The sequence below is a fragment of the Stenella coeruleoalba genome (genome assembly GCF_951394435.1).
Source record: "Stenella coeruleoalba genome assembly, chromosome: 2".
Taxonomy (NCBI): domain Eukaryota; kingdom Metazoa; phylum Chordata; class Mammalia; order Artiodactyla; family Delphinidae; genus Stenella; species Stenella coeruleoalba.
In genome coordinates, this window is record NC_137147.1 from 65,269,107 (window position 1) to 65,295,343 (window position 26,237).

The 26,237-nt window shown below is 38.5% G+C and overlaps 1 protein-coding gene across 7 annotated transcripts in view; it reads right to left on the reverse strand.

Moving 5' to 3' along the window:
- The window catches only part of AKAP6 (A-kinase anchoring protein 6), a 598,487-nt gene that overhangs the window by 239,565 nt on the left and 332,685 nt on the right, over positions 1–26,237 (reverse strand). For all 7 annotated transcript variants that reach the window (XR_013827168.1, XM_079913691.1, XM_079913693.1 and 4 more), the window contains one exon: positions 11,918–12,040. Coding sequence is in view for 6 of the 7 variants with exons in the window: in XM_079913691.1 (XP_079769817.1) it covers positions 11,918–12,040 (123 nt within the window). In the remaining variant the exon portion in view is untranslated. The remainder of the gene's footprint in view (positions 1–11,917; positions 12,041–26,237) is intronic.

The window sequence follows — 26,237 nt, forward strand, 5'->3', positions numbered from 1 at the left end:
CTTCAGTGTTTAGCATGCCACCACCCTAAATAGCAAGTGCTCAATAAATCCAGTATTTCTCTGTCATTCTACTTTAAAACAGTCATCACATTCTAAAGAAAAAGAATAAAGTAATAAATCGGTAAAATGTCTGGGTGACAGCAATTTTTATCTTTTTAAAATTATTTTATTTATTTTTTTATACAGCAGGCTCTTATTAGTTATCCATTTTATGCATATTAGTGTATACATGTCAATCCCAATCTCCAAATTCATCACACCACCGCCACTTTCCCCTCTTGGTGTCCATACATTTGTCCTCTACATCGGTGTCTCTATTTCTGCCCTGCAAACTGGTTCATCTGTACCATTTTTCTAGGCTCCACATATGTGCGTTAATATACGATATTTGTATTTCTCTTTCTGACTTACTTCACTCCGTACGACAGTCCCTAGATCTATCCACGTCTCTACAAATGACCCAATTTCGTTCCTTTTTATGGCTACGTAATATTCAATTGTATGTATGAACCACATCTTCTTTATCCATTTGTCTGTCGATGGGCATTTAGGTTGCTTCCATGACCTGGCTACTATAAATAGTGCTGCAATGAATATTGGGGTGAATGTGTCTTTTTGAATTATGGTTTTCTCAGGGTATATGCCCAGGAGTGGGATTGCTGGGTCATAAGGTAAATCTATTTTTAGTTTTTTAAGGAACCTCCACACTGTTCTCCATGGTGGTTGTATCAATTTACATTCCCACCAACAGTGCAAGAGGGTTCCCTTTACTGCATACTCTCTCCAGCATTTGTTGTTTGTAGATTTTCTGATGATGCCCATCCTAACTGGTGTGAGCTGATACTTCACTGTAGTTTTGATTAGCATTTCTCTAATAATTAGTGATGTTGAGCACGTTTTCATGTGCTTCTTGGCTACCTGTATGTCTTCTTTGAAGAAATGTCTACTTAGGTCTTCTGCCCATTTTTTCACTGGGTTGTTTGTTTTTTTAATATTGAGCTGCATGAGCTGTTTATATATTTTGGAGATTAAACCTTTGTCGGTTGATACATTTGCAAATATTTTCTCCCATTCTGAGGGTTGTCTTTTTGTCTTGTTTGTAGTTTCCTTTGCTTTGCAAAAGCTTTTAAGTTTCATTAGGTCTCATTGGTTTATTTTTGTTTTTATTCCCGTTACTCTAGGAGGTGGACTGAAAAAGATCTTGCTGTGATTTATGTCAAAGAGTGTTCTTGCTGTCTTTTCCCCTAAGTGTTTTATAGTGTCTGGTCTTACATTTAGGTCTTGAATCCATTTTGAGTTTATTTTTGTGTATGGTGTTAGGGAGTGTTCTAATTTCATTATTTTACATGTAGCTGTCCAGGTTTCCCAGCACCACTTATTGAGGAGACTGTCTTTTCTCCATTGTATATCCTTGCCTCCTTTGTCATAGATTAGGTGACCATAGGTGCGTGGGTTTATATCTGGACTTTCTATCCTGTTCCATTGATCTATATTTCTGTTTTTGTACCAGTACCATATTGTCTTGATTACTGTAGCTTTGTAGTATAGTCTGAAGTCAGGGAGTCTGATTCCTCCAGCTCTGTTTTTTTCCCTAAAGACAGCTTTGGCTATTCAGTGTCTTTTGTGTCTCCATACAAATTTTAAGATTTTTTGTTCTAGTTCTGTGAAAAATGCCATTGGTAATTTGATAGGGATTGCATTGAATCTGTAGACTGCTTTGGGTAATATAGTCATTTTCACAATATTGATTCTTCCAATCCAAGAACATGGTATACCTCTCCATCTGTTTCTATCATCTTTAATTTCTTTCACCAGTGTCTTATAGTTTTCTGCATACAGGTCTTTTGTCTCTTTAAGTAGGTTTATTCCTAGGTATTTTATTCTTTTTGTTGCAACAGTAAATGGCAGTGTTTCCTTAATTTCTCTTTCAGATTTTTCATCATTAGTGTATAGGAATGCAAGAGATTTCTGTGCATTAATTTTGTATCCTGCTAGTTCACCAAATTCATTGATTAGCTCTAGTAGTTTTCTGGTAGCATCTTTAGGATTCTCTATGTATAGTATCATGTCATCTGCAAACAGTGGCAGTTTTACTTCTTCTTTTCCAATTTGTATACTTTTATTTCTTTTTCTTCTCTGATTGCTGTGGCTAGGACTTCCAAAACTATGTTGCATAACAGTGGTGAGAGTAGACATCCTTGTCTTATTCTTGATCTTAGAGGAAATGGTTTCAGTTTTTCACCATTGAGAATGATGTTTGCTGTGAGTTTGTCGTATATGGCCTTTATTATGTTGAGGGAGGTTCTCTGTATGCCCACTTTCTGGAGAGTTTTAATCATAAATGGGTGTTGAATTTTGTCAAAAGGTCTTTCTGCATCTATTGAGATGATCAAATTGTTAATATGGTTTATCACATTAAGTGAACTGTGTATATTGAAGAATCCTTGCATCCCTAGGATAAATCCCACTTGATCATGGTGTATGATTCTTTTAATGTGTTATTGGATTCTGTTTGCTACTATTCTGTTGAGGATTTTTGTATCTATATTCGTCAGTGATATTGGTCTTTAATTTTCTTTTTTTGTAGTATCTTTGTCTGGTTTTGGTATCAGGGTGATGGTGGCCTCATAGAATAAGTTTGGGAGTGTTCCTTCCTCTACAATTTTTTGGAAGAGTTTGAAAGGACGGGTGTTAGCTCTTCTCTAAATGTTTGATAGAATTCACCTGTGAAGCCATCTGGTCCTGGACTTTTGTTTGTTGGAAGATTTTTAATCACAGTTTCCATTTCATTACTTGTGGTTGGTCTGTTCGTATTTTCTATTTCTTCTTGGTTCAGTCTTGGAAGGTTATACCTTTCTAAGAATTTGTCCATTTCTTCCAGGTTGTCCATTTTATTGGCATAGAGTTGCTTGTAGTAGTCTCTTAGGATGTTTTGTATTTCTGCTGTGTCTGTTGTAACGTCTCCTTTTTCATTCCTAATTTTATTGATTTGAGTCCTTTCCCTCTTTTTCTTGATGACTCTGGCTAATGGTTTATCAATTTTGTTTATCTTCTCAAAGAACCAGCTTTTTGTTTTATTGTTCTTTGCTATTGTTTTCTGTGTTTCTATTTCATTTATTTCTGCTCTGATCTTTATGATTTCTTTCCTTCTACTAACTTTGCTTTAGTTTGTTCTTCTTTCTCTAGTTCCTTTAGGTGTAAGGTTAGATTGTTTATTTGAGATTTTTCTTGTTTATTGAGGTAGGCTTGTATTGCTATAAACTTCCCTCTAGAACTGCTTTTGCTGCTTCCCATAGGTTTTGGATCGTCATGTTTTGTCATTTGTCTCTAGACATTTTTTTATTTCCTCTTTGATTTCTTCAGCAATCTCTTGGTTACGTAATAACATATTGTTTAGCCTCCATGTGTTTGTGTTTTTTACGTTTTTTTCCCTGTAATTGATTTCTAATCTCATAGTGTTGTGGTCAGAAAAGATGCTTGATACGATTTCAACTTTCTTAAATTTACTAGGGCTTGATTTGTGACCCAAGATGTGATCTATCCTGGAGAATGTTCTGTTTGCACTTGAGAAGAAAGATTAATCTTCTGTTTTTAGATGGAATGTCCTATAAATATCAATAAAGCCCATCTTGTTTAATGTGTCATTTAAAGCTTGTGCTTCCTTATTAATTTTCTGTCTGGATGATCTGTCCATTGGTGTAAGCGAGCTGTTAAAGTCCTCCACTGTTATTGTGTTACTGTCGATTTCCTCTTTTATAGCTATTAGCAGTTGCCTTATGTATTGAGGTATTCCTACGTTGGGTGCATATATAATTGTTATATCTTCTTCTTAGATTTATCCCTTGATCATTATGTAGTGTCCTTCCTTGTCTCTTGTAACATTCTTTATTTTAAAGTCTGTTTTATCTGATATGAGTAATGCTACTCCAGCTTTCCCTTGATTTCCATTTGCATGGAATAACTTTTTCCATCCCCTCACTTTCAGTCTGTATGTGTCCCTAGGTCGGAAGTGGGTCCCTTGTAGACAGCATATATATGGGTCTTGTTTTTGTATCCATTCAGCGAGCTTGTGTCTTTTGGTTGGAGCATTTAATCCATTCATGTTTAAGGTAATTATCAATATGTATGTTCCTATTACCATTTTCTTACTTGTTTTGGGTTTGTTTTTGTAGGTCCTTTTCTTCTCTTGTGTTTCCCACTTAGAGAAGTTCCTTTAGCATTTGTTGTAGAGTTGGTTTGGTGTTGCTGAAATCTCTTAGCTTTTGCTTGTCTGTAAAACTTTTGATTTCTCCGTCGAATCTCAATGAGATCCTTGCCGAGTAGAGTAATCTTGGTTGCAGGTTCTTCCCTTTCTTCACTTCAAATATATCATGCCTCTCTCTTCTGGCTTGTAGAGTTCCTGCTGAGAAATCAGCTGTTAACCTTATGGGAGTTCCCTTGTATGTTATTCGTCATTTTACCCTTGTTGCTTTCATTAATTTTTCTTTGTCTTTAATTTTTGTCAATTTGATTACTATGTGTCTCGGTATGTTTCTCCTTGGATTTATCCTGCCTAGGACTCTTTGTGCTTCCTGGACTTGGGTGGCTATTTCCCTTCCCTTGTTTGGGAAGTTTTCAACTATAATCTCTTCAAATATTTTCTTGGGTCCTTTCTCTCTCTCTTCTCCTTCTGGGACCCTCTATCGTGCGAATGTTGTTGCATTTATTGTTGCCCCAGAAGTCTCTTAGGCTGTCTTCATTTCTTTTCATTCTTTTTTCTTTATTCTATTCTGCGGCAGTGAATTCCACCATTCTGTCTTCCAGGTCACTTATCCGTTCTTCTGCCTCAGTTATTCTGCTATTAATTCCTTCTACTGTATTTTTCATTTCAGTTAATGTACTGTTCATCTCTGTTTGTTTGTTCTTTAATTCTTCTAGTGTTTCTTTTTTAATTCTTCTAGGTCTGTGTTAAACATTTCTTGCATCCTCTCGATCTTTGCCTCTATTCTTTTTCCAAGGTCCTGGATCATTTTCACTATCATTATTCTGAATTCTTTTTCTGGAAGGTTTCCTATCTCCACTTCATTTAGTTGTTTTTCTGGGGTTTTATCTTGTTCCTTCATCTGGTTCATAGCCCTCTGCCTTTTCATCTTGTCTATCTTTCTGTGAATGTGGTTTTTGTTCCACAGGTTGCAGGATTGTAGTTCTTGCTTCTGCTGTCTGCCCTCTTGTGGATGAGGCTATCTATCTAAGAGGCTTGTGCAAGTTTCCTGATGGAAGGGACTGGTGGTGGGTAGAGCTGGGTGTTGCTCTGGTGGGCAGAGCTCAGTAAAACTTTAATCTGCTTCTCTGCTGATGGGTGGGGCTGGGTTCCCTCCATGTTAGTTGTTTGGCTTGAGGCGACCCAACACTGGAGGCTACCCAACTCTTTGGTGGGGCTAATGGCAGACTCTGGGAGGGCTCATGCCAAGGAGTACTTCCCAGAACTTCCGTTGCCAGTATCCTTGTCCTCACAGTGAGCCACAGTCACCCCCGCCTCTGCAGGAGACCCTCCAACACTAGCAGGTAGGGCTGGTTCAGTCTCCTCTGGGGTCACTGCTTCTTCCCCTGGGTCCCAATGCACACACTACTTGGTGTATGCCCTCCAAGAGTGGAGTCTCTGTTTCCCCCAGTCCTGTAGAAGTCCTGTAATCAAATCCCACTATCCTTCAAAGTCTGATTCTCTAGGAATTCTTCCTCCTGTTGCCGGACCCCCAGGTTGGGAAGCCTGATGTGGGGCTCAGAACCTTCACTCCAGTGGGTGGACTTCTGTGGCATAAGTGTTCTCCAGTTTGTGAGTCACCCACCCAGCAGTAATGGGATTTTATTTTATTGTGATGCGCCCCTCCTACCGTCTCATTGTGGCTTCTCCTTTGTCTTTGGATGTGGGATATCTTTTTTGGTGAGTTCCAGTGTCTTCCTGTTGATGATTGTTCAGCTGTTAGTTGTGATTCCGGTGCTCTCGCAAGAGGGAGTTAGTGCACATCCTTCTACTCCGCCACCTTGAACCAATCTCCGACAGCAATTTTTAAAATGATGGGAACAAGAGTCTCAAAATTGAGTCAGGCAAAAAGTATGTTCCCAGGTGCTTGGAACAGTTCAGGGATCCTTTTTAACTGAAAAGGGAAGACAACACTATTTGTCTCCTTGATGCACAGAATAAGTTATATGAGCAAAAGAATGTGGTCCAGGACTTTCACATGTCCAAGATGAGCCTCCTCTCCCCAGGCATCAACCTCAAAATGCCTAAGTGCTATAAATTTCCAGCAGATCTTTCCATCCACAAGCTACCAAAGTAAGTAACTCAAGGCTGGGAGTCGAGTATCTCAAATCCCTCAAACAGAAGTAATGCTTCTCCCTGCTAAACTCTCAGCTACTCACCTTAAACTGACAGGAATCAAGGGTGACAAGCAAATGGAACTTCAAAGCTCCTATGAGGCCACCAGCCCTACTCAGCAAGGCTGAGGGGAGGTGGCAGCCAAATTGAGACAGCTCAGGCTTTTGAAGCACGATCGAGTGTCTGTTGTTAACTGAAGAGTACAGGCATGTGGTAGCTGCTCGTGTTGTGAAGCTCAGCTTTCTTGGGCCAGAGCTGCCTGTCCTCTCAGCAGAGGAGGGTAGGCAGGGAGAGGTGGGCACCGGAAAGTGGGAAAACGGAGAGCCTGTCATCTCTTCACTTCAAGCAATGAGAAATGGAACACAGGTAGACACAGAAGGGCAAGCAAAAGAAACACAGCTGAATGTATTTTGGGAAATTTTCTGGTATGACTAAAAACTTTGTGAGAAGTATATTGTTTTTCTTATGATACAAATGAAAGCTATTTTAAAAAAATGATATAAATACCTAAATATAGATGGCAGGAAGACATCTGTACTGAGCTTTTGTTAGCCAGTCATATTATTAGTTTAATTATTAGTCTGTTTTTATAAGTACTTAGAGTAATGACACAATAAGGAATGAGGAAAAAATTTCAGACCCTTCAAGGGCAGATTGTTATACTCCAATCCATTTTCCATTATGCCCATTGTTATTCTCTCATTTAAGCCATGGATTTATCCAGTTAATCTATGGCAAGCTGACCCTCCCCCCATGGAATTTACAGTTGATTCTTGTCACTCTCCTGTTTTAAAATAAAATCAAACCTTCAATGAGTCCCCTTTGCCCTCAGAGAAAAGTTCAATCCATTAAAAGGACATTCAATCTCTTTTACCACCCAGCCCTAACCTGGAGGACACAACTTTGCCTCAGCCACACCAGATGGCTCACCCCACCTCCCTTACTTGCCCATAAAATTTCCTCCCATCTCCTCTCCTCCCCTCTTTATCCAACAAATCATATATGGCCTGTGAGGTCTACATCAAATTACCTCTCTGAGCCTTCCCTACTCTGAGGAAGAACCAATAAAACTTTGTTCTGTGCTCCAAACAGTACTTTGCTTATCCTACAAGAAGTTTACTGCTCAAAATTATATTACATTCATCATTTATGGGTCCAAAGATGACTACATTTATTCTATGGTCATCTCCCTTAGATTGCAAATCCCTAGAAGAAAGAAGCGAAACTCATTCATCATGTATTCCTAACACATAAACAACTGCCTGGCACTCGCAGGTGCTTAACATATATGAACTCATCATCACCATTTCCCCCATGTTTTCTCATTTATCAAATTGAATTAAGAATGTTGTTTTTCCAAGGCTATTTCTATGTGGTTGGTTAATGTTTGCCCAACATGACATGGTGCTACCTATGCAAATTTATCTCCCAAGTTTAAGCCAGGCCTTTATGCTTGGCTCTTTTTCCTAATTATCGCACAGATGTCTGGTGTCAGTTTGACTTTGCTTTCTCCTACTAGATACTCTGATTGGCTACAGATTTAAAAAAAAAACTTCTGCTTTGTTTTCCTGCAATTGATTGCATATGATGTGGTACCATTTTGTGAATTAGGCATGGATAAAAACTATTTGGGAGATGACAGTTATCTTTTCGGAAGCAAACGGACATGAAATGTAATCTCTTGAGGCAGAAGTTGCTGTCATGCTCTGCTGCTTTACTCTTCAGCAGTCTAACTCTGAAGATAATATAAATTCTTTCAAAGGAAAAAAATCTAAATAGTCTGCAAAGAACTATTTATGATGCTTCTACTTACATGTAATTTTTGGTGACTTTTGCTTCTTTAGCCAATAAAAATGGTGGTGAGGGAAACAACCTTAGTGTCCACCATCAGTTGAATGGGTAATCAAATTGTGCTATAACTATGCAATGGAATACTATTCAGCAATAAAAATGAATGAACAATTGGAACATACAACATCAAAATAAGTATGCTGGGTGAAAGAAACCAGACCAAAGAAGAAAAAAATAGAGAGAGAAAGAGAACATGTTGTTTGATTCCATTTATGCAAAATTCTAGAAAGTACAATCTAACAGTGATGGAAAGTAGACCCTTGATTACTTAGGGATGAAGGAAAGGCTGAGAGGGAAGGGAGGGAGCAATTACAAAGGGTCATGAAGAGGCTTTTGGAGGTGATGGATATGTTCACCACCTTGACTGTGGTGACGGTTTCATGGGTGTATACATTTGTCAAAACTTGCGAAATTGTTTACGTTAAGTATATACAATTTAGTATGCCAATTATACCTCAATGAAGCTGTTAAAAAAGTGGACAGAGGTGAAGAAGAAGGGAATCCATTCAAGAACATATGTATACAATGCTATTTTAAAAGTGGTTTTCAAAGAGCAATGTTCAATATGCTCAATACTTGCAAAATTCAAACATTTTCCTGCAAATGTCATTTTCTAAAAAGATAGGAATTGTATTTTTGAAGGAGCAGCCAGGTTGCAAGCAGATGATTAATTATCATGGAAAATCATTGATGTATCATCGCAATTTCACAGTATTTCTTACAGTTAGAATAAAGCTCCTTCATATCTCTCATAAAGGTATTGTGAAGGTTTAATTGATTTGTGTTGGTGAAAACCCTTGGTTACTGTTATGGAAAAGAATTGAATTAAGTATCAAAATATAAATGTACAAATTTTGCTATTGTTTATTTGCTTTTGTTTATAATAAATATTGCAGGGTGCCAACTATTCTAACACATTATTAACTCAGGGGAGACACCAGACTCAGAGGCTTGTACATCTGTTGGTTTAATGTTTAAAATATAGACTCGATAGAGATGTTTAATGAAACTCATGTACCTAAGTCTACATACTAGATAATCTTGCAAATAAATACCTCTTGCCCACTCATTAAGGAGCAGTAATGACTTATGCAGTGTGAACTAAGAAATATAAATCTCTAGACTCAGTTGTATACTTTCTTTATGGAAAGATAGATATTTTTTGCCTTCTTTGGAGAAGAATAACTTAATATTAACTCAGCACCACAGTAAGAAAATACAATAAAAAATATAAATGACAATATTGCTCAGGAGATATGTAGAGAGACATTGTGCTCAGATAGACAGTAACTCAGAGTTTGTTTGAAAGATGTTTAAACAACAGGCTGTATCTAGACTAGCAGACACAGCATGCAGTAGAACAGTGACTCAATAATTGTCTTTAAGTATCATTCAATGGCAATCCACACACAGTAGGTCTTCAGTAACTGTTAAACAGTATTATTCATAATTTCAGCCCCTGAGATTGTGAGTTAACAACAGTGAACAAATCTGGAGATTACAGTCCCTCACTATTCACAAAGCAGAGGTAAAGATGTTCCCATGTTATCTCTACCCCAACTAATACAGACATGATGGTGGAGAAAATTCATTCAAGGAAGTGTTGACCATTAGGCGGGAACAAGGTTATTCTTTAAGAGATAAACATTTTAAGAAGGGCTGTTTGTTGTGGATCTGAGGTAGAGATCCACAGCAAAGGGGATAATGATTTTCACATTCTGGCCGAGAATGCCATTATGAGGCAGGTACTGGATACTTGCCATTCATTACGTCTGTAAAGAGTTCCACAATTTACAGGACTAGAATACAGTCATCACAAGCCACATGTGGCAATTTAAATGCAAACATAAGTTAATTACAGTTAGAAAATTCATTTCCTCAGTTGCTCTAGCCACATTTCAAGTGCTCAGTAGATAGGTGTGGTTAGTTATTGCACATTGGATGTGCAATATAGAATATTCCATCATCACAGAAAGTTCTAATGGATAGTGTTGGGCTAGAATGAGACAGAGGCCAACACAGGGATGCTAAGTAAAGAATTGTGTAGTACGGATTTGAGACCAGGAGTGCACGTTGGTTACAAAGAGGTTGTGTCACTCAACTCCCAAAGAGAGGAGAGACCTTCGTTCATATTCTCCTAGACTGGCTTTCATTTCAATAAATAGTCTAGTGTTAAAGTGCCCTTTGTGTCCCCATGCCCTCTGGGACCTCAAAAACAAAATGTGTGTTTTCCATAAAATATTAAATCAAGAGAAATTAAGACAGCACACTTAATGTGAAATAAAGTTCATATACTCCTGTTTAAACACAGATTAGAATTTCTGTCAGAACAATGCCAGTGAAAAGTTGACATTCTAATTAATACAATTTACTTTATAAAGCATTGAATATCTTTATCTTGCTATTATGAAATGCCCTCTTTAAAAAAAAAAAATCAAGGCTCTACTCGACAGGGAATTGAATGCTAAGGGCAGTATTTAAAAACCCACGTACAAGAGAGGTGGTTAGGGTCACTGGCGTTTTTACACACCATCAACCCAGGTCTCTAAAAACAGAAGCATCCTCTACCAGTTTTGTGATTTTTTTTTATCTTTCACAAGACCATCTGCATGCAGCAATAGGATTTTGAGGCTGTTTTTCTTGCAATGATATAAAATACACTGCAAAACACAAGCAGCAAAAAACTAAAACATCCTCTCTGTCTTCCCCCTCTTCTCTCCTTCTCTCTTCTCCCTCTCTCTCCTTCTCTCATTTAATATCACAGGGAACCGTTCTGGAACCCTGTGAACTAACATACATGCAGGACTCCCACACACTGTTTACTCAATCCAAATTCTGGGTATGTAAGAGGGGCAGAAAATCAGCCCCACAGTTGGGTACCCAAGGATTCGTGTTCATTGCCTTTGTCGATTTTATGCTATCAGTGAAAGGAATAAAGATGAGATCCTTAAAGCTTGAATTTTCATTTCCTATGACAACGTGCTTTTTCTTCATGCTTTATCACACTCGACTACTTGGTTTCCACCCCTTCATAATTGATATCGGCCATTTGAAGCATTCAGTAAAAACCTCATGAGGTTCATCAAATGTCCCCCAGTCTATAATTCTTGCTTCTAACATATTCAGAAGCATATTCATCCAAGTGTTTTCTACTTCCTCTCCATGGATTTCCCTGTGCACAGGGACCAGTGTAATGACAGTTGTATTAATTATATGCTGAAAAACCCACATAGCAGCAAAAATGATGGAGATCATCGTTTTAAATATTTTATTAAAATAACCCAATGTAGAACAGATAAAGTAGACTCTCTTGATAATGAGAGGTTCATTAATTTTACAAGAATTCTAGAAAACTTAGAATGGTCATCAAAATTACCTCTTTCATTTTTTCTTTTTAAGAAGAGGAAAACCTTCAATTGTCACTTTAGAGAGCAAAGGTCTAGTAAAATTTTCTAAGGTATATTTTTAAATAATTACTTACCTTTATGGAAAAAGTTTTGAAAAAATAGCTTGAAATATGGAGGATTTAGATTTCATAGTATTACTTGAAATGCCTGTAAATTTTCAGCTTCTGCAGTTTACCCCATTAAAACTTGGTTTATTAGCATATAATGACTTCTGATAAGTAAAACTGATATTCTCCATAAACAAACAAGTAGCACATTAAAATCCTTCCCTAACTAACAGCAAGAGCAGCATAATCTTGCCTACCAAGTGCGTCTCCAGGTACAGTTTAAGGCCATCCGTCTCTGCTTTGGGAGGTGTCCAATTCTCAGTGGTTTCCATGGCTTCGTTTAACCATTGAATAAATTCATCCAGCTTGTTTACAAACCCCTTGTGACAGAAAAGAGGAAAAAAGGACAAGAAAAGCATGTTAACTGGTTATTTTTTAAAGCCAATCTTAAAAATTCCAAACCTTGTCGATGGTAAAATTGATACCATTGCACTCCCATCCTATTTCCACGTTGTACAACAAAATTCCCACCATTCTTGCCACTGAAATCTATTAAAATGGAAAGAAACTGTCCATGACTCCCTTAGTTTTTTCCTAGGAACACTCTTTTTTTTGAGGAATTTGGATTGGACTGCAGGGTGTCATTGGAAAGGTGACCTCAAACCATCAAAACATTTCTGGGTGTCTGGCAAGCGCCCCCTCACCAAAAAATCAGGTCAAGTCTGCTAGGAACACTCATTGGCTTTGGGGGATAAAAGTACTCCTATAAAGATGGTGTTCTTTACTCAGAAGCCCATGGAGTTGAGGTGTCTTAACTGAACTAGAAATCTATTTTTAAATTACAAAAGTGTTTAAAGGGACTTGGATGAGTGATGAGTTCTACTAACAGCCCAAATGTCTGTTACTGAATCTGGGTTCTAAGAAGCAAGGAAAGGTAGAGGACCAATGAACAAATGTAAACGCCTAACTCTGGGTGTGTCCTGGACATAAAATAAATATTCTTGGTTAAGAAGCACAATTCACAACAATCTTGCAAGTTTTCAAATAGTGGTTATAAAAATTTATTGACCATTTAAAAGAACACATCTGTGGAAACTGAAAATATTTTGAAAAAATGAAAGCCCAGCTGTGAACCTTAGGGGAAGGAAACGGGGCTGGGCACCTGCTTGCCATGGCTGGGTAAACAGCACCACCTGGAGGTCGAAAGGAGAAAGGACAGGCTTCTACATGTAAACTCATTGAGATGGCTTGAGAACTATTTCTCTATTGAACTTAACCCATTTTTCAGATTTACCTTTTGATTAATTTTGATTAATATTTTAATGCTCAACTTGTGAGTTAACTTGTAATAAAAAGCTAGACACTCCTCTCTATCAGGGGGAATCTTAGCTTTCCACCTCCCCTCCTGCTTACATGTGTAGCCACAAAAATATAAACAGAAATCATGAAAGCAAATGAAACAGAAGTCCATCCGATTCTTGATACCTTTGTCACCTGCTATTTCTCCACCTCTCCCAGCCCCTTTCCGTGTGTACTGTCACCAGTGTTCTGTGTAGTGGACAGTGTACTGACTACTATCCCCATATCACGAGACGGTTATTCTTAGAGAAACCAAGTAGTCTCCACTCTATATACCGAACCATGCAATGTGCAGGAGAATTCACATTTGGATGCAGACAACGAATATTTGATGCTCATTTTCAGAAGCTCTGCTAAAGGCTTTGTGGTGTGAATGAAGGAAAATGAGGCTGACATAAGTAACAACATAGGAAAATGAGAAAAAAACACAAAATTTTACTTATTTTGTAATATAAATCAAATCCTAGTACAAGAGATATATTGGTCACTCATTCATTCTTTTAACAAATATTTATTAAGCACTTACTCTGTGTAAAGCACACTGTTGGACATTACTGGGAATAAAATGATAAATATCACTGAAGTAAAAATTTCAGCTGAAATAAAGCATGTCTAAGCACTGGCCTACTGAATTCAGGTAATTTTAATCATTAGAAAAAGTTTTACAAGCAATAAAGAGTTGGGACACACTCCCGGATTTTCCTGTGAAATGTACTCTGTCCATATCAGAATTGTCTATACCCAAATTTGTTTCTATTTTTAGTATCTGACCTGTCTGTTTCTCTAATATTCTGAGTTCCCACGTACTTACCTGGAGAGTCAAAGACAACTATAAAAATCACACTTTCTTCACGGCACAATCCAATGTTGCACTACATAAAAAGCACATTTTACACACGTTCGACTCACTGCTACAGGCTGAATTACAAACCTTTGAAAGGCCACATTTTAGCCTTCGTCATTCAGACTCCTGTATCTCATCTGTTCAGTCTCTCTCCTGTCACTTTCTACCACTGGTGTCCTTCTTGTCCCTTTTTGCCCCTCTTCCATTACCTTTCTCTGACTCCCTGCAGAGCTCTCCAGGGGCACACTGAGGGTGACCAGTCCACAGGTTCCAGTCCTCTTGGGCTACCCCCTTAATTGTTTCCTCCTCAGTGGGCCCCTTGCCATACTCATATTTGATACATGTTCTGAGAGCCTGATGATTGGAGCCAAGCCAGGATTCAACCCCTGGAAGAAACCCTGGTCATCCAACTTGGGAGAAAATGGAACAGCCGTTAGCCTGTTACTACCATCAGTGGACAGCACACTTCCCACTTCCAAATCATTTGCTGGAGGAATCAAATCATTTGCATTTTGAAAGTTCCTTAATGAGGTGCTTTTAAAAAATCTTACTCTTAAACTTTCTAGAGCATCAATCTCTTTAAAGACTAAGAAGCACAGTGCAAGTGTATGTAAAGGTACACTTTCAGGTTTGTGAAAAATAATTTGCTAGAGCCCTCAGCTGGTTAACATACATTTGAAGATTATATTTGCAAGGAAAATATTAGGTTAGTCTTGCAAACAGCTACACTCTCATAACAGGTTAAGTACCCATTACTGAACCCTCCTGCGCTATCGGTAGGAATGTAAACTGGTGCAGCCATTATGAAAACCAGTAGGGAGGTCCCTTTAAAAACTAAAAAAAGAGCTAAAAATACCAATATGATCCAGCAATCCCACTCCTGGGCATATATCCAAAAAAAGAGAACTCTAATTCGAAAAGATGTATGCACCCCAATGCTCATAGCAGCATTATTTACAAAGACATGGAAGCAACCTAAGTGTCCAACGACAGATGAATGGATAAGGAAGTGGTATACACACACACACACACACACACACACACACACACACACACACACAATGGAATACTACTCAGCCACGAAAAAGAATGAAATATTGCCATTTGCAGCAACATGGATGGACCTAGAGATAATCATAGTAAGTGAAGTAAACCAGACAAGGACAAATATTATATCACTTATATATGGAATCTAAAAAATAGCACAAATGAATCTATGTACAAAACAAACAGATTCACAGACATAGGAAACAAACTTATAGTTATCAAAGGGGAAAGGGGGGGGAGGCATAAATTGGGGGGGAGGGATAACTTAGGAGTACAGGATTAACAGATGCACACTACCATATATAAAATAAACAATAAGGATTTACTGTATAGCACAAGGAACTATATTCAATATCCGGTAATATCCTATAATGGAAAATAATCTGAAAAAACATATATGTATCTGAATCACTTTGTTGTACACCTGAAACTAACACAACGTTGTAAATCAACTATGCTTCAATTTAAAGAAGAATACTCATTATTTCTTTTATTTTCCTAACTAGTTCTCTTCTATGACAAACCTAGTCTGGTTAACTAGAAACTGTGTGGGTGATTACTGTTGCCCTTTGACAAAGCTGTCATGTGCAGCTGGGACAAAAAGGAGGGTCTTCCTTGTATCAGACACGGGACCAGGAAACAGTGACATAGTAGGAAACAAGACATGGTCCCCGCCTTACGGAGTTAAAAGCCCAGGGGTAATTTTTTTATAGAATTACATGATTTTTAGAACAAATTGAAATTGAAAACTATTTCTCTAAAAGGGGAAGTATACAACAGGAAGTAGACACTTGTCAACACAATTCTGTGAAGTGGTGCTGATTATGGTCATTTTACAGATGAGAAAACTGAGGGTCAAAGAAAGTGACTAGCCCACTGACAGGGCTGGGACCTGAACCCATATCTCATTCCAAAGTCTATTCCTCTCAGGGTACCACGGTGCCCTCTAGAAACAGCGCTCCTAGAGACACATTATCTGACCCAGATGAGGGTGAAGAAACATTTCTTGCCACTCCCACATTCTTACCACTGAGATAAAACTCTCTACGTTCTAAGTCCTTCTCCCTTCACATTCACTATTTTCTGTTAATTTTTCTGAAAGGGGATGGGTGATGACGTTAGACACAACAAAAACCTTTTTTTTTAAAGCAAGCAAAAATCACTGTAAATTTCATTTCTAATTTATAGAAAATTTAAACCAAAACTTTAAGGCAGTTACATGCTTAAGTGAGCCCATTCTAACAGTGCCTTAATTACAGATGAGTCTGACTCAGTTTAATCACAGAGGAGATGGCCCCTGGTTCATCAACTATCAGGAGATAGTTTAGCCAATGGGCTCAACTGCTAATGTCCTCTCAGTATTTGTTGTTTGGATGTGTGTGTGAACACGTGTGTGTTCACCCCCAGAAGGATGTACATTTCTCAGTGGACAGAGAAATCAAGGGTGAAATCTGACCTAGTCCAGATCAAGTCAGCTGCCTTCAGAGAGGGACCTGCTGAAAATTATCAGGAAGTGAACTATTTTCACTGTATTTTTGAAAATAAAAAAGGGCAGCCTCTGCTGTTGAACTTTTTAAACCATTCAAAACAAGTATTTACCCCTTTCTTAGTATTCCAAGATTAAAGGATTCAGTGAATGACCTCATCTGAACAATGCTAGCTGAAACAATAAGTAATCCTCATAGAACATTCACTATGTGCCAGGTATTGGGCACATGGCATTGGGCATGTCTCCTTACTTCTCAGGGCCTCAGTCTTCTCATCTGTAAAATGGGGTGACAGTAGTACCCACCTCACAGGGTCTTTAAGAGACTCAAATGATCTAGTTGGGCCAGCTGATCTAATAATTTGTCTAAGTTCCTGGCAGAAATTAGAACTTGAAAAACATTTAAATGAGGATTAATTGTGGCAGCGGAAGAGGGTATAGTAAAAGAGAAAAAAACATGCTTATCATCAACCAATGTGGATAATGGTAAAAGAATAGCTGCTACAACCAGACGAAACTGAATTAGATTCCAGGCTCCATCCACCTCTTACTAACAGTATAAACTAAATGAGCTACTTGATGTCTCTTAACTTCAGTTTCTTCATCTATAAGACAGGGACAGGGATATCCATTTGGGGTTTACGTGAGGATTTCAAGAGAAATTATATTTTAAAGCCTGGCTTGATAAATGATTTTTAAAAACCATTCCTAATTAACAGGTTCCAATTTGATCTTTTATGTCCAATTTGACCTTTTATATTTTCACTCAAAACTTTTGGTTATTCTCTAAGCATACAGCACTCTGCTAGGTGTCCAGGAAAGATGGAGAGAAAAGTCTTTTCACAGCCACTATATGAGACGTGGCACCAACCACTCTGGGGGTGCAGAGGAGGGAGTCATGACTTCTGTCTCAGACCATCACATGAGGCGGTGTGGCAGGGGCAGCATCTGAACCTGCAGGCTAGCAAAGATTTCCCTACCTCCTTATTCCACCAGCAAGTCCGAAGGGGATCACATTTCTCTATTACACAACTACAAGTTTAAGAATAATCTGGCTTAATTTTTCAAAACAGGACCCATGCTTTGGAGCCAGTCTTTGGTTGCCAATGAGTAATCGCAATCCTCTCACCCTACCCACAAGGAAGCTTAATTTAGGCTCTGACAGCTGGTAAAATTAGAACTCCCCTTAGAAGCAAACTTATGCATTGAGGTTTTATATGTACATCTACCAACGTATATATTTCATCTTCCATTTTTGCTTAATTCTTATACACCGAATTCCTATATGAAATGACTAATTAAGCTTTTTACACAATAGCACTCAAGTGTAATGCACCTTTCCTAACCGCATATCAGTGTACTTACTGTGCCGCCAAGACACAGAGGCTCAAGGTAAAATCAAAGCGAGTTAAAAGTGGTACTTTGGACTCAACCAACTCACACATTTACCCACATCCTTACCTATAAAATGCAATGCAGTACCAGTAATTGACAGAAGGGAGGGTACGGTGTGTACTCTTAGAAGAAAGACTGAAGAGAAGATGAAATGGTTTAAGGCAGTTTTAACCCTGTTGCCACAAGAAAACTCAAATACTGAAATGTTTTATGAAATATTTAGCTTCTCTTCTAAAGGTTGAATGGAATGTCTTTAGAATTTTAAAATATTTCTGATAAAATTATCCCAGAATAAAGGCTGTCAGTTGGAAAGAGAGAATAAAAAGGGCATCGAGTGGTATTATCTAAAACTGACCAGGTGGGAAGTTCTATTCTGAACTCAGTATCATGTGGAAGGGATAAATTGAGCTGAATCCCCAATTTCGTCAAACACTAATGACAGTGGTTTCAGCTGGGAAAAGAAGAGCCCAGAAAGATCCCTGACTCTCATAATGGGAAAGGGTTTCCGCCAACAAATCCAGAGGCTTTAACTTCAGTTGCTCCCTATTGATTTCTAAGAAGAAATAATCGACAATTTTAAGGGAAAAACAAGTTTGGAATGCATACCATCAAAGTCTAATAAAAATAGGAATGAATAAAAGAATTGGGAATAAACTGGAACTAATAATAATATTAACTGAGTACCAATGATATGCCAGGCACTTATGTTATACTTACAACTACTCTATGCTGTAAGATTCCCATGCTCTCCATTTTACAGAGGAGAAAACTGAAGTACAGACAAGCTCGAATACTTAGCGGCTGTCAGCAGTGAAGCTGGGGATTCTCCCACACAGCTTTGCTCACTGGCTCTGTGTAAGACCTTGTTTCAAGCACCCCCAATCCTCCAGAGGCACTGGATGAGCATATCAGATCATCTTTATCTGCCTCTAAATCCCAAACAAGGATCTAAGATGCTCACACTTTAGAGTTTAGGATTATGATCATTTAATAGTTTACTTATAGGTATTTTCTATCCAGTATTATAAATAACAGTACTAAACATCTGGGTGCTGACTATCTACCAACTATTCTTCTGATAATTTATGTAGTCCTTTAATCTGCATAAATTTCTCTACTGTACAGAGGAAGAGGCTGAGCATAGAAGAGTTATACAATTTATTCAAGGTCATAAAGCCATTAAATAGCTCTTAAGTAGTTTTGCTCCAGGGCTCAAGCTCTGAACTGCTCCACCACACCGTCTTTCTCAGCAGACTCACCCTGAGGTTCACAGAGAAAAACAAAGGACAGAAACATCCACTGTTGTCCATTCTTACTTCCCAAGTCTCTGAGAAGCCCAGCCTGTGCCACACGACTTCAACGTTCCCATCACTGCCACCTGTGTTTTAGGTAATTCTCCCTACTCTGCGCTCTCTTCCATCTTCCTTTTCTCCTTTCTTTCTTGACTACTGCTCTCTTTTGCCTTTTCCTTCTCTTTCCTCTCCCCCTAGTCCCTTCACTCCCTTGTTCTTCCCTCCTCTCTCCTTTCTTTCACTCCCCTCCCTTCCTCTCCTCTTCCTTCTCTCTTTTTTCTATAGCTTAAAGTCTCCCCCAACAATTGATTATTGGAGCGAATCAATCACTTTTAACAAACAACATTTCCTCACATGTCCATACAGTTTTAATGAAAAGGGCTGTCTCCTTGACACTGAAGTACAGAGCTGAAATGTTGTTATAATCTTGTGTTTAGATATAAATACTTTCCTGATTAGTAAAACCTCCTTGTAAATCTAATAACTGGAAAAAGAATGCATGTAGCAAGATGGGAGTGTTTGTAGATACTAAAATTATTAAAAAGATTACTTGTGATTGTTGAGTCTTATTTATCTAAATATTCTAAATTTTCTCTAGGGGACATACAGTTCTTCAGTAATAACAAAGTTATACTTTTAGAAAAAAATGGAACTCAATGCGGAGAGTTTATCACATTGAATGAGCAAAAAAATAACCAACTTCCTACCAGAGAAGTTCAGGGTGGTGAGTCAGTAAAGGGTAACAACTCAGCCACTGCACTCTCATTGGAACCAAGAAGATAGAAAACAGCATTTACTAAATACATCTGCTTGAAAAGGAGAAGCATTCCCATGCAGATTAGAAGCACAGACCTGATCTTCAAAAGGCCCTTACATCCCATCTAGTTCAATGCCCCCATCTTACAGGTGAGGAAACCGAGGTTCAGAAAGGTTAACTACTTGATTGGTAACAGGCAGCCAGTTGGTAGCTGAGGCAGAAGAATGCAGGTGCTGTGTCCTTAAGTATAGAACTCTAATTGTTCACTTTAAAGTTTCTGTGGACATCTTTTGAACAAAATTTCTAGAGTTCAAAAAAGAGGACAGAATTAGAGTTTTAAAGAATAATGTAAAATTCCAGAGTACTGTTGGTTTACCTAATTGGGTATAGTATCTAGATTGGGTGGCACTGGACCAGCTGAAAAAGTATAGAGGGCACTGAGAGGAACAGAGAACATTCTTGGCAGATAAAATCCAGTAGAGAACAGTTCATTCTGAGAAATCTAAGTAGCTGATGGCTAACGCTCTGGAGGCAAATAGGGAAACTGAGAAATGAGGTTGGAGAGTCTGGCCAAGAGCCAGGCACCTACACCTCGCTCCGGAGTTAGGACTTTATCCTAAGAACGATGCGGGTGGTCACTGCAGGTCTGAAGCAGAAGAGAGGGAGAATCTGATTAGCATCTGAGAAGACTTGCTCTGACTGCAGTGTGGAGAGTGGATTGCCGGGTGTTAGGCTGAGATCAGAAAAGCCAGTAAAAAGGCTGCTACACTACTGCATGAAAAAGTCGATGAGGGCTAGACTGAGTAGCAGCAGTGGACATGCAGGGAACATGCAAGACTGCAGAGAGAGACAGAAGTTAAAGTGGACAGGACCAGTTGAATGTGATGGATTCAAAAACTTGAGAAATTTGTTACAATCTGAGATGACTGCCAGCTTTCAATTTTCGTTGGAGGTACTATTCTCTGAAAGAAGCAATAAGATATTCAGAAGGAAGAAGTAATTTGCAGGTATATGATAAACATGGTATTAGATAGCATGAGTTTGGCTTCTGAGGTGTGGAGCAAGATCCAGGTTGGAGAAAGCAACATACAGGTGGTGCTGGAGACCATGGGCATGGAGAGAACCTAGGAACAGTGTGTAGGGGCATATCCGCTGTGTCTTCTACAGATTGAGGCCCCACAGTGCAATGCACTCAATTTTATTCACCCCAGTCCCTCATTCTGTGTCTGTCTCAGTGGTTCTCGACACTGGCTGTGTCCCTAAATTAAACTGTGAAACATACACCAAATTCAGAGAAGGGAAATCTGCTTCAAAGTCCATCAGGGCAACAAAGATAAAAAGCCAACAGCTGAGGCCCACTAGGAACATATTCATGTTGATCTTGAAAAAAAAAAAAAAAGTACTTGCTGCCCCTTTGTGACAAGCTTTTTGCAAAATCTGGTATAACCAGAAAATAGGATGTGCTAATAGGAAGCACTCCTGAGAGAGGCATGTTCTAGCTGTAAAATGAGGGAATTAAGTTGGACAATTTCTCATGCCTTTCTTACTGTTACCATCTGTGGTTCTTGCATATAGAGCCGCCTTCAAAGCCAGGGATGTTCAGATGATTTCCCTGTTCTTTTAGTTACACAGGGAACTGATCTTTGGTGACTTCCACATACCTTCCCAATGTCTTCTACTCCTCTCACCATATCTATCCTTCAAGACGCAGCTTCAATGCTCATCTCCCAGCAAATGATCCCAACCTAGGGCTACCTTTTCAACACACTTGCTTAATTTTTCCATCTTTAGCAGTCAGGGGTCTCAGGGGCTAAACTTATTGTAGTCCCTTCCTTTTTCTTCCCATAATACGTTGTAATGAGATTCCTCTGGTTAGAGTGCTGTGGGAACTACTATTTATAAGTACATAATTATAAATACATATTATAAATATGTATAAATACAAATTATACATAAATAAGTACATATTATTTATAAGTTGTTGTGTGACAATATTATAAACTAGAAGGTTGCTTGTGTTTATCTGAACACACATTCATAGCATAAATTCCCCTACATAAACTTTCTAAGATGTCAGAGAAGTGCATTAACTAAAATTATTGGGCCAGTTAGAGGAGAATTATCTCTAACACAACATAAGAATCATCTGTCAAGGCAGAAGGCCCAGAGTCTCACAGGGAAGAGGGGTGCAGGAGTCTAGGGTGACTATCACAGGTCCCAGGAAGGAGGACAGGCGGCCTTAACCATTGTGGGTTGGGGGTGAGTAGGAGGTTGAAGCTTCATAATGACCAAGATGCCTGAAGGTAGGAGGAGAAAATAGGGTGGTAGCATTTGATCCCAAAAGGCCAGAGCCACCTACATACAAAGAGCTGCTGAGGCCTCACCCCTCCCCTCCCGTAATAGTAATAATAACAACAATAGTAATAATAACACAAGAGCTAACATTTATTGAATGCTTACTACATGCCAGGTACTATTCTAAGCTCTTTACACATTTAATGGTCCAAAAAAAAAACAAAACTCTATGTGGAAGATACACTTTTAACCCTATTTTGCAAGGGAGGAAACTGGGGCAAGAGAGATCAAGTCACTTGCTCAAGGTAACATAGGTGATAATACACAGAACCTCATCTACCTGACAGATGGAAAGCACCTGGGCCTCAGCATACAGGCAGCACCTTTCCTGGGTAAAGTTGCTTATTCACCATGCAACTCTCAGGCCAATCATCTTTACAGAATGAGATCAAGAGGCTCAGACCTGATCTGACATCATGAGTGAGCCGGACACAGAACCCACACTCTTGGAACGATCTGCCCCCATACTGTCAGAACAGAGCACAAACAGCAGTGCTGACAGTTAATTTTAAGACATCACAATGGCAAATCTGCCAAGATGAATGTTTCCAATCTGCTCCATTTAGCTGACCTTACTTGCTATAAATTCGGGCTAATCCATATCTAATTCTTACTGGGTTACTCACTTGTGTGCTCTTCACCATTGTCCCTGATCTCTTGGCATCTAGCAAACACTAGCCAGGCCCCAAATTCCTCTAGGATGTCTGGTTCTTCTCACATTACAGTGCTGGGAATGCAGCATGAATAGTTGCATACCTCCAGGCTCACTAATGCCATAGCCTCACACTCACTTACCACTACGGTCTTCTAAGGGAGATTCACCCAGAATTCCATGGAACAGAAAGAAATTCCATGTTGAAGTGATATGTTCCAGTGAATATTTTGCAGAGAACTGGCTGCAACTCTTAGTTGTGCCTCTTAGTCTCTTATAAAATTTCAGAACTGAGAGGTATCTTAAGAGGTCAGCCAATTCAATTTCTTTACTAATGTTTATTTTTTGAAACTGAGGCTTGGGAGTTAAGTTTCCAAGGTCACAATGCTACAAAGGGGCAGAATTAAGATTCTTATTCTAGTTCTTTCTATTATTGTTGATGCTATTCCCTGAATTCATAGGAAAAGTCACAATAGTGGTAAGACTAGTATTTATGTAGCCTTTAGAGTTGACAATGAACTGTTGCTCTTTGTAATTTCATACAATAATCTGTGCAATGGCGTAACAAACATAATTAATATCCCATTTTAAAGACTAGGAGATTTAAACAGTAAACTTTCAGCAACTTATTCAAGTTTTCATAATTAAACAGTAGGGGGCTGTGAATTGAGCCCAAAGTTCCTGCTTTTAAGTCTTGTACCCTTAAGTAAATTACTAACTTCTCTATGTATAATATCTGTGTCCTCATTGGTAAAATGAGGATATAATAAAAGTGTCTTCATCAAAGAAGGACTTTTTTTCTTGAGAATTAAATGTGTTAAATGAATAAAACTCTTAGCATCTTGCCTGACATGTTATAAGTAGGCAATATATGTCAAGGTTTTGTTTTTTTTTTAATTGCTACCTTTATAAAACATCCTACTGCTAATACAGAGTCATTACTTTAGTCTTAAGGATAAAGAAGAATTCACTAATATCCTAATAATAATTTTAGTTGAATTTAAAAATACAACACTGAGTTTATTCTTCTTTTGATTTTCATCATCATAGAAATATTTGCTGTCAAATGCAGTTAGGAACTTTCATCATCTTGACACAACAAAATGTAATTTAATCATAGCTTTTTCACACCAAGAAAATAACAAAGAACTATTTTCATCTTAGTGTTTAACTGCAAACAAAAAACTGCACCTTCCGTATACATTTACGTTAAAAATGAGACGCACTGACTGGATGCAGCCTCACGGTGGTGCTAAATCATCATTGATAAAGGCTCGAGACCCAGCTAAGGCTCTGCAGAAACCAAACTGACGCAGGATTGAAACATTCCTACTGGGTTAACCAGGAAGGTATTTGCTTTGGATCCCTATGGTTCTTCTCCAGCAACCTTGAGCAATGACCTTGACATACTCCCAACAAATCCATTAGTAATGTTAATTCAGTTTTTTTCCTGGCATTGCAACAAATAAATTATACACAAATATATATAATATTACCCTTAAAAAGAACTGTGCAGCTTTATATTTTAATGTTATTAATTGAGAATTCTCAACTTGGATTTGGCCACAGCATTTGCATATAAGATAACATTTACCTTTGCTCCGTTCATCAACTGTGTATCTTAATTTCTTATGTCCCTTGGAACCATTTATTAAAGTCCTTACATCTCCCTGCCCCAAACCTCAGCTTGAAATCCCAACTCTTTTGACCCCCTTCCTCCACTATCTCATTTTTTAAAAGCCACAAAATTGTACTGATTTCTCTTTTATAACATCTCCCACCTCTGTTTCTTTATTTTCCTTAGTTGGCTTCCAAAACCACAGTTCAGACCCTTTTAGCAATAACCTTCAAAATTAGCCTTAGAGCATTAGCTACCAACCTTGACTGTACGTCAGAAATGCATGAAGGAGCTTTAAAAAATACCTATTCCTCAAGAGTCTGATTTAATAGCTCTGGGTGGAGGCTGAAATTGGAATTTTTTTTCAAAGCACCCCGGTGATTATAACGTGCAGCCACAATCACGAACCACTTCGCTAGAGCTGTACCCAGCACACCATGGCCAGACGAACCTTAAACTACCAACCATCTGAGCCAAAAATTTTAAGTAATGTCTCCTCTTCAGAAAGATTGCAAATTAGTGACTTGAAGGCTAAACCTATCCTATGGATGTGTTTTATTTGGCCCGTTTTTAAATTGTTCAGACCCAAAATTAACAAATTGGGAGATGTCACATAAAACCCAGATTTGCTACTTCTTTTTAAAAATTGCAAGATCTTGCCACACAGGGCCCACACTCCCGTGCAACAATCACTTGGAACTGAGCAGTTTGCTGCCCTCTAGACATGGCACTTACCCTCCGTTACTCAGTCTCTTTCACTCCCCACTTCCACCCGGCTGTATGACTCATTTATATTATCTGTCTGCCCCTCTTAGAGTCATTTTAGTTTGTAACTCCTGGTCTAAAGGAAAAAGTTCAATCTGAATGATACATTCACTCACTCACTTATTCATTGATTCATGCATTCATTAGACAGGTATTTATTTTGTGTCTGTGCTATGTAAACACTTGGAATTCAAAGTTCATATTTTGGTCCTTTCTTTCTAACTTTATATTCCCCTTCCCTTCAACTAACTCTATTCTAAACAGCAATTGGTTTAAGAGAACATCTCCCTCCTAAAGTTCATAGCCTAGAGGCTAATTTCCCAAACTCCTTTGCAGTTAGGTGATGCCACATGACAAAGTCTGGACCAATGGGATGTGAACGGAAGAAATGTGTACAACTTCCAAGTCCTGTCTGTGAGAAGAAAGCTGGGTGCTCTCCACGTTCCCCTTCTGGTGAGATGGAACACAGATACAGCATTTGTGCACCATAGTGCAAGAGCAACAGGGAGAAAGCACCTGAATCCCTAGATGGCCTCTATCTTCCCTGGATCGTCTGCCTACCTCTTGTTATGTATCTGGGGATCTCTTTGTTTATAGCAGTTTAGCCTACACCCTTTACTATTTCCCAAATATACCTTAAATATTCTTGCCCTCAATCTTAGCTTATACCAAAGCTTCTGTCACTAGCATTCTGCCTTCTCATCTCTCCTAAATTCTACTCATTATTCAAGGTCCAGCTCAAGTAGTCCACCTTCCGTGATGCTTGGTCTAGGTACACTTGTTATCTTCCTTTCTCTGCTCTCCCATTGTGTAACTTTCCACTTGAGACTTATCAAATATTATCTTATTTAATAAACAGAGCCTAGAATTATGTTGTCCTATCTCTTTCAAATTCTAAGTCCAGAATTTAAAACAAAATTTTAGATTGTGCGTAGCATAAAGAAGAATGTTCAGAGTTCCTACAGCATTCTGCTACTAACACCGCTTGTTGAATAATAATCTGTACT